Here is a 16,664-nt window from a genome sequence, read left to right as displayed (position 1 = left end):
AACTGCCTGTTTCAGACAGAGGTTGAACTGAGTGGTTGCATAAAGGGTCAATATGAGTTAAATGAGGATTATTTTTTAACTGTAAATCATGCAGAAATATTCCAGTAGAGCCCCAAATAAAAATATAGAGCTGTAAATGTACATAATATGTCCCCTTTAACTTAATCTCTCTAAACAAATATCCAAATGGAAATACAAACCAAATATGATTTAAAGTGAGACTTTGCAATTTCTAAAAGAAGAAATAACACATTTTTCGTTTTACAAATGAAAAGTTGACCTCATTAGAAATAAAAGGTATCTTTGACACACACAGGGGTTTTGCTGTTACAACATACTTGGTCTGGTATGACCAGTAGCTTATAGTGGCTAATTTAGATAGTTCTTACTGTGTAATGGACATTGCTTAGTCAGCTCACTGATTTTAAGACTCCTCTCTACTTGTGCTACTATTACACTATCTTTTAGCTTTTACATTATCCCATAATTGCCGCTTATGTCCAAAACAGTCCCTGTTCCGCAAAAGCTACATAGATTTGATTTTTTAAAAACCCAAAAAACTTCAATTTTACATTTTGAGGTTGAACTTGTGAAGTCAAATGTTCTGTTTCCAGTCAAAAAGGCACTTTTCTTTTAAAGTGTCCCTCTGTAAAGCCAGATATGCAAACTGAAGCACTACAGATACTGTATATACAAATTACATAATTCATAGGCACTGAATCATTTACAAACTGCAGCAAAAGAGATACATACATACATATATATATATATATATATATATATATATATATATATATATATATACACATATATATATATATATATATATATATATATATATATATATATATATATATACACATATATATATATATATATATATATATATATATATATACACATATATATATATATATATATATATATATATATATACATACATATATATATGTATATATATATATGTATAAAACAATGCTTGGTCCTCTAAAAGCATATTTGTTGTGGGGTCGAGGGTGGCAGGTTTGGTTGCTACATAATCAATAGACACATCTTTAAAAAGTCAGTCATGTGATTTACTCCTTGGATAAATTCTGTGTAAAGGCATTATATATGAAAAAAACAAGGCACACGTTGGACCCTGGTCATCTGGACAATACATTTACATTTGTTCTCCTTGCATTTCCTGTTGTTGCTTCCTGCAGGCTGTAGTCCAAGCATGCACAACATAGTGTCAGTTCTGTTTGGCGTTTCCCTTTTTTTTTTTGAGGGGGGGGGGGGGGGGGGGCAGGGTTTCCTGTGTCAGTTTTGGTGGTGACGGGAAACTATGCGTGGCTGTGGACGGAGATGCTTGACAGGTCGTTTCTGATGATCTCATTGACTGCAAAAGAAAAGAGAGAAAAGGATGGTCAGTATGTGAGTATTCCTTTCTGCTTACTTCACTCAACACAACAACACAGAATACAACGAGATTCAAACATAAACTCTCACAAAGTGTCAGTAGTCTCGATCTGAAAAAATCCTCTTGATTCTGCTTTTTTTCCATTTTCTTTGATTTCTTTGATTCAAGTGATTTAAGTCATGGTTACAGAGAATAAGTCCCAAAGTATTACTTCACATTTGCATTGTGAAACGTGTAACACACTGCATGTAACTTCTTTTTTGTGGGTTTGTAATTATAATTCTGTTGTGTATATAAATAGTGAATCATGGAGTCTTCAGTTTGTGTAAATGTTCTTGAGTATGTTGTTGTATGTGTGTGTAATTATGTATCTATATGTACAGTATAAGTAAGTACATTCATGGTATGAATATATAGTATACGGCTTGATACATACACTATATATACTGTTTATTAATAGAAAGTTGATCGCAGACAAAACAATCTGCATAAATTGATTTCTTTTTTTTTGGCAGTGCAACAAGTTGCCAACACAACACTGATTTATTATGACCGTTTTATGTTTTATATGGCTAAAATGTTAGCAGCAGGCATGGAGTGGCGTTCATTAAAAGTCATGTTTTTGTGCCCCTATGGACGTAAATCCAATAGTCACTCTTCTTTTAGCTCTGTTTTGGTCTCAACCACCTCCGGAGGGAAATATCCCTCTTTACCTGCCTGCTGTGTCTGGAAACAACACTGATGATTGTGATGAGAGTGAAACAAAAGAGTGAAATTGCCGCCCAGTAAATCAAAACAAAGAGATTGAGAGTTGTATGATAATTATTTGTGGGTTCATCATTAGAAGAAACACCTTTCATATTACACACGCCTTTTTTTCCATTGTAAATGTTAAAATGTATTAATGTGGCCTTGAAGGTAATATTTTCCACCAGTGTGAATTAAATTCTCTGACCTATTTAGGACCTGTTATTTCCTTGGAGTCAACTTAATAGAATCACTTTATATCTGAAATCCCCAGACATTTCTTATCAAGAGAGATGATGCAACCTGCTGCTGTCCCTGAAGGATCCAGGTGCACTTGTTTATCTGTTTTTATCAGCTGTGTTCTTTGGCTGATGGAGGCAGATGATCTACGAGCAACTGAGCAGAGCTAAACAAGAAAAATACATAGATATTAATGCACTGATAACAGAGAAAGCTGCATTTTTCCCCTCACTAAAGGGGTTTGAGACATTTCATTTTTCATGAGCTTTTACCGTTCTTATCTGTGAACTCATTTATTACTTTAAAGAAACAGGCTCCACAATTCATCACTCCTCACATTTGTATTGTTATTTACTTAAAAATCAAGTTTTCATTTAAAGAAACACAACACACATACCTCCATATACACATTTCTATCAACCCATAAAGATTCTGTGCTTAGAGGATGTAAGTATCACATATATTACTTTTACATCTGTATTTTACCTTAACGTAAGTATATTACTGCTATACAAAATCAATTCTTACAGCTGACGGATGGGTAAGCCATTTTGACTAATCATTCATCAAAGATATCAATTTGAGTTCTTAGTTTAATTTCCTTTTTGGGAGGACTGTAATGAATTACATGTCATTTGGATAAGTCTATGGATAAAAAAAATCCCAGATATTTTAGAGGTTTCTTAACCCAGCCCATTTGATATCTGGATTGAAGACAGCTGATCTTCAATCCAGAAGATCCCCATGGTGAATATTAAGGACCTGAATTTTTTGCTTATTTAGTTAATAAGTATTCAGTCTTTTGGGCTTGAGAAATACACAAGAATATCATCTGCAAATAAGGTCAGTTTTTGTTCCCCTGCTGCCATTTTTATACCTTTAATCGTGTTGTTCTGTCTAATCCATTGTTCCAGTGGTTCAATGAAAATCATGAATAGGAGTGGACCTAACGGGAAGCCCTGTCTTGTGGATCTCTGTAACAGAAAAGAATGAGTGAGCTTGCCATTGATTTTCCATCTAACTGACGGCCTGCTTTATAGGGCTTCTGATGTCTTAATGATTACTTGGATAAACCCAAAATTCTCCACAACATTTAGTAGGAATTTCCATCTAACAGAATCAAAAGCTTTTTCAGCATCTAAACTTATCAGCATAGCCTGTATTTTATTGTGATTTATATACCTAATAATTTGTAAAGATCTTCTAATGTTATCATGAGTCTAACGTGACAGAACAAATCCTCTCTGGTCCATATTGATTATTTTTCAGGGAAAATGTTTTCAGGTCTTTTGGCAATGATTGAAATAAACAATTTGTAATCAAGGTTTAGCACAATAATTGGTCTGTAGTTTGCCTAGTCTAATTTATCTTTCCCTCCCATAGGTATAACTGAAATAATCACTTCTTTCCACAAAGCCGGAGTTTCCCCTCTTGTCAAAACCCAGTTAAGTGTTCTTGGTAAAATAGGTGTTAGAGTTTCTTTCAGACTTTTATATCACACATAGTGAATCAATCTGTGCACAGGGATTTGTTAGCTTTCAGCAGAGTAAATTTCTTCTTTTGTTATCTGTGAGATTAGTGCTTTATTTCGATCTTCTATAAGGGATGGCAATTTAAATTATTTAAATACTGTCTCTATTATCTGGTCATTTTCAACCTGACAGCTCAAAGTATGTATGTTTTAGTGTCAAAATACCAATTTCCCAAGCCCTACTAAAAACTTTTTCCCATGTTTCCTACCTGACATAAGTTTCTATATAATGATGTTGTTAGATATAAGCCAATATAAAACCCCTAGCTCGCCTAACCAGTAGCCACAGAGAAAGATTGAGCGCTTACTGTTGCTGCTGCTCTGCTAAACATGCTAATATACACGCAGACAGAGCAGTCACTGTTGCTGCTGCTGCGCAACGTTTAAAAAACAAACCCTGAACTCTCCTCCCATCATTAATCGGCTCCAGATCAGAGCAGAATCCAATGTGAATTGCAGGAGTTATTAGTCCCAAAGCTCCAGCTGTGCTCCCAACTCTCTCCTCCAGAGTTCCCAGCACTAAGCTGCTGTCTGTCACTCTGCTCCTTCCAGTGCATTTATAAATCTCATACTCAGTGCTGCATCATTGCTCATAGTATATCTGAACAGTTTTTTGTGCTTTGACATAAAGCAGGTAAGTATGTTAGGTAGACATTGCCAGCAAACTGCCTGTGTGTGTGTGTGTGTGTGTGTGTGTGTGTGTGTGTGTGTGTGTGTGTGTGTGTGTGTGTGTGTGTGTGTATTTCAAAGGGGATATTTTTTGCTAATGGCTGAGTGGGCGTTTCCATATCAACAACGAGGAAAAAATGCAGTTGTCCTTTAAATCCGATTGATACGTAAATAAATATGCATCCATCCTGAATATGGCTTCATCAAAAGTCCAGCTTCTCACATTTTTAATCAGCTTATAGATTCAGAGCCCTTTTTGCAGCCCTAAGAAAGATGAGAAATGTGAGAGGGGAAGGGGAACACCCCTGGAGCCGGCCCCGATAAACTGAGCCAGCCGGCCTAGGGAGGAATTCCCTCTGACTGGACGCAGCCGAGTCTGGAAAAGCAGCCTGGAAACCTGAGATTCCCCTTCAAACAATGGACTGACTTTTTTTTAAACGTTTATTTTCATCGCAGGCAGTGGTGCAGCCCTTCCCTAAGTGACCCAACACTGGCACTGCTGCTTCCTACCAGAAATACCACTTACTTCCTATCACGAAAAAGATGGCGAGGTGTACGTGCCTCGCAAAAATTCCATAGAGAGAAAATCTTGAGTTGTTTTGAAGTGCGCAGGAGGCTACCATGGTGAAAAACAAAATATAACTGCATCATCATCACCATCTTAAGATAATAGAAAAACAACTGAGGAAGAACTCAAAATAGCACAAACTACTACCTATTATATAATGAGAAGGTTTCTACATATTAAATCCCCTGAATTCTGACTGGAGCTGTTAAAAATTAACCGAGCATGTAAAGAGTGATACGTCACACTCACAGGATTTGAGTCATCTAAACATGAACTTAATAAGTCTGGCTCACTGATTGACTGTTATTAATAAAGGAACAGGAAGATCTATTGAGAGGTTTGATAACTGCAGACCAGGAGTGATCTCACATGAATGTGTCACACAAACACATGGACACATTGAACCTATTATGTGACTATGAGGACAGGGTGCGATTCACAGCAGTGCGTCTTTGTGAACGACTTGGCAGCGCGGAAGATACCCGTCAAAGCAGTGGTGACATTTATATTCAGGTGCTCTAAATCACTTTCTCTTGATTTAGCTGAGTGCCAAGAAAGGGATGAACTCATCATTCAGGTCCAAAATATTATTCTTAGAGGACCAACTTATACATTTTGCATGTTGTATCCCACTCACAACTTGTGATGTATACTATAATAAAAAATGGAGAACTTGGAGTGACACCTTAAAGGTCCTGAAATTTATGTTTTCAAGCTTTTTAATATTTATGGTAGGGCGCTACATGAGCACATTTTCTGCTAACAGATTTTGTGATGATGTGATGACAATGAGATATTTTTGTTTTTGTCATTTTATCTTTGGTCTGCTCATTATTTTTTTTAAAGTTTAAGACAATGTTATATTTTTCTATTAATCAATCAGAGTTTGCTAAATCTAAATGAAAATCTAATAACACCAGTGTTATTCTGATTAAATAACACCTGTGCAGTCATGATGGAGCAGATTAGGTAAGATTGTATTATTACTTAACCATGAACATTTAAATATATAGAATCATATTTTCATAACACCAAAGTGATAATAAGTCTGACTGTTTTGAAGACTTGGTAATGGTGCATTCAGGGACCATCAGACATCAAACATGTAAAATAAAACCTTTTAGGACAAGAGGACAATTAACTGTAGAAATTAAGGTGTAGGTCAAAGATCATGAGCACAACTGTTATTCACCAACTGACTCACAATTTTTCATTGTCCCTAACGCACCACCAAGGGGAATTTAAAAATGCTCTCACATTGAAGCAGCTTTATCACACAACAATAAAGCAACTTTTATTAATAATAACAAGTTTCGGGTAAATTTGACGTTGCTTGTGTACTGAAACAGCTGTTCCCATAAGAGTAAAAAAATCAACCTAAAAACTTGTGGTGTACTATTATTTCTTGTGTTTTATAGGTAATAGACATGCAAAACATGCAAAGGCACTGGTTTTGACCATCAATTTTTATCTGCGCAATACATCATGTACAGAGTGTACAAATCCTTGCAGTGGAGAAATCTCCTTCCTATGAGACTTGAATGAACGTTACACTCGTTAAACTCCCCCGACTTTAGTTTTTGTATCTTCAGGATTGGTTGCAACTCTGTAAACAGTAAGATCAGAAGGGTCAATTTTTCTGTGTATATGGTAATGCAAGATGCTTTCTAACATCAGGATAGCATGCTGCCACCAGCCATGTGAATGTGAGAATATGACCAATATTACCAGAAGACATACTTGAACTTGAAGAAATAAACAGTAAAACCTCATCTCCACCCTCCTACAGTCTATCGTTCCGCTGCCATGTGTGCTCTTCCCGGCCCAGACTGAACTGACTGACCTCCTCTCCTCTATTTGATCTGGCTTTGACCTTCTGAGCATCTGGAGGTGGATGGATATAATCGTTGAGTTCAAAACCTCAAGGGGACGTTATTACACTAACTTCTCAATGTGCACATCAAGCCAGGACAGCGGCTGTAAATTCAGGACATCAAGACATCGTCAGACCTCCACATCATCACCTGTCCGGTTACTTTTAAAACCACGGGTGAATTATGGCGTTCAGATATTTTTCCTTACGCATCTTTATGCACCACATGTGGAGGAATAGCTTTCACATAATAATGAAATGGTAAAAGACATAATTCAGTTGAATTAAACAGTAAAACTTTATCTTTTGTCTCACTGAGGCCACAACATTTACTGTTTATGTGTCCGTTGCCATGGCCCACTTTTCATTGTGCCGCCACATTTGATGTGGAGGATCTAATTGAAAAAAAAGTCAATCTATTGATCTCTAAGTGTGTTTACAACAAAGTCCTTAAAATAGGCCCAGCACCAGTGTGACATCTGTGTCATGTGGCTCTCTGGTCACATTGATTCGCTCAAGAGACAGTTAAGTGATAAAGATGCTTTAAACACATCAGCAGCCACAGTGAGTAGGATAATAATAATGGAAATCTCAGATTCCTCCTTATTTTATTTAGGTTAAAGTCTTAGGTCTCAAGTTGTGGGATTTTGATTTGATTTTGAGAAACCAAAGTAACTTTATAAAATATACTTTGTGTAACCTTAAAAGAGATCATGTTCAGTCTATATTAAAATATTGAATTAAAATGAAAAAAATATGATATAATATAAAAACAGTAGAGAGGTGAATCTCACAAGGCTCATATCATGGTTGTTCTGGAGGTTTTAATCATATCATATGATCTTCATCAGCAGAGGGAGTTTACCCAGTTGTCATGGATGATGGTGGATGTTCAAATTACAAGTTTTTGAACAGTTAAAGAGCTGCTGGTTTCATGTTGGCTTACAAGCTGACGTTCATTTGTTCTTGATAGGAAACCTCCTGAACAGCTACTAAATGGACCTTGCGGTGAAAGTATGAGATTGCTTTCTCAACTAGTGTTTCTAATGACACGAATGAACTTGCGCCTTTGAGCCAACATGAATGGGAAGTCCTTAAAGTGCTCAGAAAAATGGAAATATGAACTTTTTATATTTCCATAACAACTGAGCAAACTCCATCTGCTGATGAAGATTGTGTGATATGATTGAATGCTCCAGAGAAGCTTCTAAATAGACCTGGTGGTGAGATTGTTTTCATAACTGTTGTTACCAAGGTCAAGAGTGAACTTTAAACCTCAGATTATAAAACAGTTTAAAACAAAAGGTTTAAGTGAGGCCTGGTGATGATATATTATATAGTATGCAGTATACTGTATACATGTTTGTACTTAAATTATGCTTTTAACATAGTGACAAACAACACTTTTGATTATTCTGAGTGCATTGTTATTCATTTAACATGAGGCACTGTGCTGTAAGTGGGTTCATTTCTTACTCTATGTGGCTAACTTTACAGTTATTTAAGCACAGGGAAGGTGGAGTTTGATATGAAGTAATCCAGGGACAGGTTTCCTGTCGCATGGAGCTCCACAGCAACTGGAGCTGACTGATACAGACCAGCTTTCCAACCAGGAAACCCCCGACAGACGAGGAACTCCCAAACAATTAGCAGAACAGCACTGTTTGCCTCATTAAGGGCTGAAACGTGTCAACATGATCTGAGCCTGTAATAACAGAAAACTACAGGAGAATCGATCATCTGGCCAGACAGTCTCTGAACACTGTGGATAAATCAGAGGAGAGACCAGAGCTGAGACAATGAGAAAAAAAAGGCTGGGGGGCAGAAAACACCACAAATCCCCCCGTTTACTGCCACGTCAAGTCCAGGCCACAAGCCACGAGATGTTCTTGGCCCACATAACGAGGCTCCTACTGGGTTACTGCAAGTCAGTCCCACAGAGCGGTTCTGTAGTTCACCACAGCTTTTGACATTTTATGTTTCTTTAGAACCCAGGTATTATTACAAATGAAAATGCCTGAACAATAGCGCTTTGGAGATTTTACCTTAAGAAAAATGAATAATAGTAAAACAGAGGACAAGACGGCAATATATTAGCTCGATGACAGGAGCCAGAACAATGGTCGCTCTATCGCAGTAATCCAAGAATCTATATTGTAACTAATATTGTCATCCTGTTCCTCCATATTGTATTTTACACTTGTTATTTCTATCAACTATCTTGTATACAACATCTACTGCAAGTCTTCCTGCCTCCTCTATCACTCTTACCCTTTGTTCCTTTTATCCTGTTGTGTTGGGGGAGTTATTCCTTATCTAAATCGAGGGTCGTGTGCTGATTGCAAAGACCTGAGGGACAAACTTTATGCCTTTTTATGGGCTCCTCTGATAAATGTGATCCATGTGGACATTTTATTGTTTTTACATTGTGTTAGAAAGATGTTGATTATTGTAATTTTGCAGATTACAGTGTTGTTGCTGTTGTTTTGAATTTATGTTGCAAAGTGTTTCTACTATTGTAGTTCCTTCATAAATAGGTGAACATATCATATTCACATAAAGTAGTCTGAGTAGTAGTATTTATTGTAGTATGAGATACTAAATAGTATTTATTGCAGGGTCATTGCATTGCAGTATACTATATCATACAGGTATTTGTTATTTTCTGGCCCTTCGTTGTATTTAGAATGAATTGGCAACAAGTCATACATAGATGATGTTTCAATATATGATGAACCATGGCTATATTTTCTTCAAAATATGGCTATTAACTATAACTGCTTAGGAGGAGTTTTTACTGCATCAAGTTAGGCAGATTCAAGTTTTCAGACAGGTATTACACACAGATTCACTCTCAAATACCTTTCTTATGAGTGTCTAAAGTTTCTGGTCATCAATTGCACTGTTCTGACATCTAACAAGGCCACAACACGCCATAAAAACAGCATTTCGTAAGGCCTTTTGGCTCAGATCTGACTTGAGAATGCACATGTTTTGCTCATGTTACCTCACCATGGACAAAAGTCTTCGGCACACTACTGTGCAGTATAACGTATGGCTTTGGCCACCTCTTGCAGACGTTTCTCTGAGCCAAAGGGAAGCATGCAAACCTCTCCAGTCAGCAAGTTTTATGGCAGCGTGGCCAGTCTCCATCTCCCTCAGCCTCAGCAGCACAGGAGTTAAGACTGCACCCTCCAGCCTATAGTTCCGGCTCGGGGCCAGACAGCATGATTCAGACTTTCCATGAGCAGACATGTTTGTAACCTGTGAGTGGACGGTGTGAAAAAACGGTTTAACAGAAGGGGGATTTGGATGAATATGAGGGGGCTGTACAAACAGAGATAAAAGACCAGATCAAAAACATCTGACTGTGCCATCTTCATTTATAAATGAAGTTTACAGTGGGGATTTAACAAGATGAGTGGGTTAAACATCACATTATGATTACTAAATTTAAGTGAATTAAATAAATAGACACAATTAATGATTGGTTTGTGAAAAGGACATACAGATCATTGCAGATTAAACTGCAGCCCACAAACACACCAACAGCCCTATTTACAACAAGTACTTTGAGTGACAGTCAATGTCTCAGCTCTTTATAGGTCTCAGATATTGTTGTCTGAGTTTTAATGACCATGGCCAACAAGAAATTACAGTAACACCACACCTGACTGAGGCTATAAAGCAAAAAGTCGTATCAAACTCTGCCAAAGGTTTTAATGAAGTGAGAAGCCACATTAAGATTGGAATGCTTAGCAAAATTTCCTTCAATTTGCCAATGAAAACAAGTGTAAATGGAGGCCCAGCTGTGCAAAAATATCCATTATGGTTATGGTGGCTTACTGAAATACTTGACTTTTTTCTTTTTGCTTCAACTTCACCTGGTTTGAACGTAAACAGCCTCAAAAGACGCAAGCAGTCGTGGCACCAGTCAGAATGTAATTACAAATTAAATCTCCACTGACACAGTGCTAGCCAGCCAAATATCCCCGCAGACAGAGCTAACAAGTGTTAATGTATTTACCCAGACTTTTCAGAGGAAGTGGCATGGGACCAGTCTGAGTTCTGCGTCTGCGGCCCAACAACAGTGTCTCATTTGCCATCGTCAGTAAGCTCGGCCAGATGATTCAGCAGGGGCTCTGGTGACGGATCAAAGCTGCTCTGTCCGCTGATAGCTGCTGCTTAGTGTTTCTTTATCTACTGCACTGCTTTCCTCCCTGGGATTTTCACAGAGCCAGGCGCTGTTTTTTCTTGCCCCGAGGAAGATCATTTATCCAATTTATTTCAAATCACCACAGCACAGAGCACACGGCCCCCGAACCTCTGTGGTGAGCACAGCGGCCCAGACCAGTGAGATCATAAAGTTTGTGCTCCTAAAATCCTGCTCTTGCAGTCTCACTGAGATAAATACAGCAAGGTCAGAAAAAACTGCATGTATTTTATCAGTGAGCTTTGAGAAGGCTTGTCTCACTCAGGATTTAAAGCCAAATATATCAAGTATATATCAAGTGGTGGACCACCAGCTTTCTTTCATCTAATTACCTCAGAAGTTAAGACGGCAAAGAAAGCTTACAGCAATGAAAAGAAGAAACACAGCTACCACAAAAGTGTGAGGATTCATAAAGAGATATAAAACAATGTGTAACTTTTGATAGCCTCTTGTCAAGAGAAGTAGGAACTGCATCAGCAGTGATAAAGCTTTCATCACTTCCACAACGATAACAAATAACACAATAAAGTTAGTGACAAACACCTACCGAAGAGCTTTAATATCACCATGCTGACATAACTGAATTGTCATTTGATAGTTTGTCTTTTTTGGCCTTCATGTGTAAAAACATATTGTTGCAATGTTTGTGGCTTGTGGCACTGAAGAAAGTGTGCAGTCTTTAAACAACACCGGGTGAGCATGCTAACTGGGTTTTGAAGGCCAAAATCCTCAGCTCCTGGCAAAGTGATCGGTGAGTCATGCCGTATGATATTGATCAAAAATGCTATCAGCACCTGCAGACATATTATGGTCATTTGTGCTGGAGCACAATAAAAACCTTATTGTCTATTTAATTAGAGGGCTGGATGGATTGTTCGCTTTATAATTTGTTCCATGTCCCGGATTAGAAAAATATTTTTGTATAATAATAAAAAAGTTTCACTCACCATCATCGAGGTACATCTGGTCCAGCTCTTGTGGTTCTTGTTTGATGCTGACAGCCAGTGAAGGGGGGCTGCCGTCCTCCTGCAGAGAGGAGCGCCCCCTCTCTGGCACTTTAGGGTGCTGCTGGGCACTGGGGCTGGTGCTGCCACTGACAGGCTGAGGGGTCATGCAGCTGCCTGGAGAGAAGGGCGCCTCGGGACCTGTGCCCGGGGTGGAGGGCTGCGAGGCTGGGGAGGAGGAAGAGCTGCTGGGTGGGTAGAGATTCGGCTGGTAGCGCCCAGGTGTCTCCTGGATGATGGAGACGTGCGGTATCGGGGACTGCTGGCCTGGGTGTTGGACTGCTGGGACGGCAGAGAGGCACTTGGAGAAAGGCGGTGGTGATAGGTCATGTAGTTTGGGGCTGGTGCTCGGGGAGGAAGAGGGGGGCAGTGAGGATGGCTTTGCTGCCAATCTCTGCTGACTGACAGAGTAAGCTCCTCCCACCACACATGGCCTGAGGTCAGAGGTCATCATTGGGGTCATGACCTGTGGGGGGAAGTATGGCTTTGGGTGCAAAGACAGGCCAGGTCCACGTTGTGCGCACACCAGAGGGGCGTTGTAGTCGTCATGTGGCTCTGTCTTTATTGTTGGCACTGCAGGAGAAGAGAAAACAGAAGGACAAGCTAAATGAGTAAACACATATTCCAACCTTCCTGCAAGTGTGAGTGAGTGAGTGGGTTTGTGGCTAGGATACACACTGCCAAACAAACACTCTCATCAATGAGACTCTGTGTCTGGGTCTGAGCTCACCCACCCCGCTGAAAATATTCACAAAACTAGAAAAAAGAAGGAAAAAAGGGATGACTCATCAACACGAGAAACATCCAGCTGCTTCTATAATAAAAGGGTCTATTTTCTTTGGATTTTGCTCTGCTGCTAATATCCACTAAATGTGCGATATGAAATATGCAACAGCAGCTTCATACTCAGCAGGGTTTGGCAATTTAAAATAAATTACCGCTCGCTCATTGAGACAAAGCAAAACAAAGAGTTTAACTGGACGTGAACGCTGCTTGAAGTAAAAGATGTGGCTGAAAAAGACAAAATGGTGGCTTCAGGGTGTTTGAGGATTGTGGTGAATGCACAAGCGAGGACCAATGCTGAGTTTAAATGAGGCAGGACTTGTTCTCAGTCGCTGTGATCTTGGCCACCCGTACAGATTCCAGTGCAGAACATGTTGGACACCACATTTTAAAATGTGGACCGTCAATCTGCTGCAGCTCATGACACAACATCAATCTTATATAACAAGCATTTCAGTGGCGTCGTGACCAAAAGACAGCACAGTTCTGACCCTGAGCCTCATCACTGCATCACTAAACTGGATCTATTTCTTCTTTTCATGGCTGTGTTGAAGCTGTTTCAGATTATAATACGAAGCATGTGCTTGAAATCAGAGCTGATGTATTAAATGACTTTATTCTTCTCTGTGATTCTTACTGTACGTTCTAGACTTTTTACTGATGCACGCAGTTAGTTCTTCTTTAACTACATCTTTTTTTTCTTTTTGTTTGTATTTTGTAGTTGTGTTTGTTCAGGGAAATCTCTTGAAAAAGATATTTTTAACTTTCTGGGTGTACCAGGCTAAAAAAAGTGTCTAATTACACTAAAAAAGAATGAAACTAGGACACGTCATGCCTTACCGAAGCTTCCACTGTCAACAACTGTAAAAGAGGAACTGTGATGAGATGGTTACACCAACCGCGACCTTAAAATATCACATGCACCCCTATTTTGGGCCTGTTTGGAGGAAGTGTGTCTGTCTGCCTGTGGAGGATAGGCAGATGCACCAGCACAGAAAGGAGCAGAAGAAGTGCAAATGTTTGTCAAGCCACAAAAGAGAGCCTGCCCTTGGGTTTCCGGAGTGTGAAAATCAGCCGTGTGTGCTATATGTCCCAAAATAAATCTGTTGTTTTTGTACAAGCTGGTGTAGCACCTGCTTCTGCTGCTGCTGTTGCAAAAAAAAAAAGTTAACATGACGTGATTATAAAAGTAGGAAAAAGTGAAATTCATTTGAATCTCATTATTGCAAAATTAGGGTTTTGTTCATATTTTCCACCTACGTTTTCACTCAATCTGCCCACTTGTTTTAAAACTTTCACTGACTTTCCTCTTTTTCCGTGAAGATTGGCAGACCATATTGTTCACCCAGCTGGCTTGTTGCCTTAATGGCGCTCACCCTTTAAGAGACACTGACCAGACTAGCTGTCCCCCTGTCTGTTCCCTCCCTTACGCTCCCTGCATCCAGAGGACAATGCTCCACTTTCACAGCAGGGCACTCCGTCGCCCACGTACAGGGCTGGGCCAGCTCAGTTGAATCAGAGCTTTGAACCACCCACTGGATGCTCGCTCCAACCCTGAAGCGCAATTAGCAGTGGTTTTTACATTTCAGTTGGTGGGTCAGTGTTTATATTTAGCTTGGCAATAGGTTCTCTATTCAAATAACATACTTTTCCCATGCCCCTTTCCCCACCCTTGTGTCCAGTCACTGCAGCGTTCATGTAGCTACAGGTATGGAAAAGAACAGATTTTATGGATTTTCTTTTTTTTTTTACAATGGAGGAATAATAGCATTGCTTTGTTCCTCCCTAGCAAACCACCAGACAAGGGAGAATACAAACAGTTTGTTCTCCTCTTCAGATGTAAACTGCTGGTGAAAATGTTTCTAATTAGTCTGGGATATGAAAGGGAAAGAGCAGACTGAGAGTGGTGAAGTGTTGGTGTGATGACAGGAAAGTAAAAGAAAGGCAAAATAAGCAAGTAGTAGTAAAGGTTAGTAGTTAAAGGGGAGGTATTTCCCTTTTTTGGACAGATAGTTACGACTCTTGTATGACGCCCTCAAATTGGACGTTTTTCTGTTTCAGCAAATGTCAGCCTAACACTACTGAATGAGGTTATTTGGTGCAGCATAATTCATGCTCCACTACATGTTTGAATGACAGGATTTCTGGCCACATCCTCATCCATGGAATATCATATCTTAAGACTTTTCTAACTTGATTTAGATTCTGGATTAATAACAGTAGATACTGAATATCTTAAAAATTTCCAGCTGTAAAATGACAGCAAGGAGCAGTTCATAATATCTTGTTTTAATGGTGCATTTTTACTAAATCAAAAATCAGCAGTTTTCTGTGTTTTCCATGGTACTCCTTCTTTGGGAGAGATGTTGAACCGACCACAACATCCAATCTCACACTGTCACCTGCTCATTCACTGTTAGTTAAGCTTAATTAAGTAAGCTAAGGTAAGCTTGAGAAATAAGCTGTAAATGCATATGAAATGGAGAGCTTTACCGCTGGCAGGAACGTAGGTGAAGCGTTGATACTGGCTTCTTTTCCTCTTGCCATTGCAGACGTAGAAGTTCACGTGGACGGGAGTTGAGAGTCTTTGGTTCCGATAAGGAGGGATTTCAATCAGGAGCGAATTCTGCAACACAAAGGTGACTTTTGATTAAACTTTTGAGTTATGCATTCTTATAGTTTATACGGACAAACATTAAAATGGCTTTGTGTAGTTCAAATATAATTTACCAAAAGAGGTGACACACAAAACAAGTTTTGTTAGTAATGTAAAGGCACTTTCATACAATAAAGATACCAGAATGAATAGACAAAGGAGAAACTGAGCTACTTGATGACTTTATCTATCACGTACTCTACTTCATAGATTCAATTTATATGCATACTAAGTCAATACATACTGTATTAAAGGCACAGACTTGTATTTTGCCAAATATTAACATTAAATCAACATCTAGCTCTCTTTTCCTTTAAAAAAACATAGACAGAAAGTAAAGTAAGTTGTGTGTGTTTTGGGTGGGGGGAGTGAAATCTGAAAATCTGGTTGTAATCCTAAACGAGCCACAAAGAGACCATGAAGTGAGGTTATAGAGAACGGTGGTTGTTTGCACAGTGAATAACTCAGCTGATGTGAATAAACTGAAGTCGGGAGTGTCCAGATAGTTTATTTCCCCAGCAGAGCTTCCTGCTGTCTGAAGAGAGAGTAAAGGTTCAGCTTGTGGCCATATCAGGCCCACATATGTGTATGTGTGTGTGTGTGTGTAGGTGTGTGTGTGTGTGTTTGTGTGTGTATGTGTGTGTGTGAGAATTTATATAGTGTGTTGGAGGTGCTGCTCAGTAGCCAGGGAGGAAGTCATCTGTCTACAAAACTGTGCTTTGGAGGACGGCTGGCCCTGACATGTACAGGTGAGAGCTGACACACGTTATATTAAATCACTACAGTCGTAAAGTCAAGTAAAGCCAGATGAGGCTTTTCTACTTTTCTCTTTCGCTGCAAGCCTTCTGTCCTTCAGAGAATTAGCTGATAAAAACTCTGGAAACGGTTCACCATTTGCACCGTGTTAAAGTATAACTGTGTCCAGGCTTAACAGGAATATTTCCAATATTTCACAGGTTGCTAGTGTCCAAAATTTTA

At 39.1% G+C, this 16,664-nt stretch overlaps 1 protein-coding gene across 1 annotated transcript in view; it reads right to left on the bottom strand.

The window, feature by feature from the left end:
• Positions 1-1,289: 1,289 nt before the first annotated feature.
• nfatc1 (nuclear factor of activated T cells 1) overlaps positions 1,290-16,664 on the bottom strand; it is a 40,216-nt gene continuing 24,841 nt past the window's right edge. Inside the window, exons 8-10 of the mRNA XM_053334274.1 lie at positions 15,524-15,656; positions 12,191-12,820; positions 1,290-1,381 (exon numbers count right to left, since the gene is read on the bottom strand). Of these exons, the coding sequence (XP_053190249.1) occupies positions 1,326-1,381; positions 12,191-12,820; positions 15,524-15,656 (819 nt within the window). The 3' untranslated portion in view covers positions 1,290-1,325. The remainder of the gene's footprint in view (positions 1,382-12,190; positions 12,821-15,523; positions 15,657-16,664) is intronic.

Source organism: Scomber japonicus, chromosome 15 (assembly GCF_027409825.1).
Source record: "Scomber japonicus isolate fScoJap1 chromosome 15, fScoJap1.pri, whole genome shotgun sequence".
In the NCBI taxonomy this organism is placed as follows: Eukaryota; Metazoa; Chordata; class Actinopteri; order Scombriformes; family Scombridae; genus Scomber; species Scomber japonicus.
This window is presented reverse-complemented; position numbering and strand designations above follow the sequence as displayed.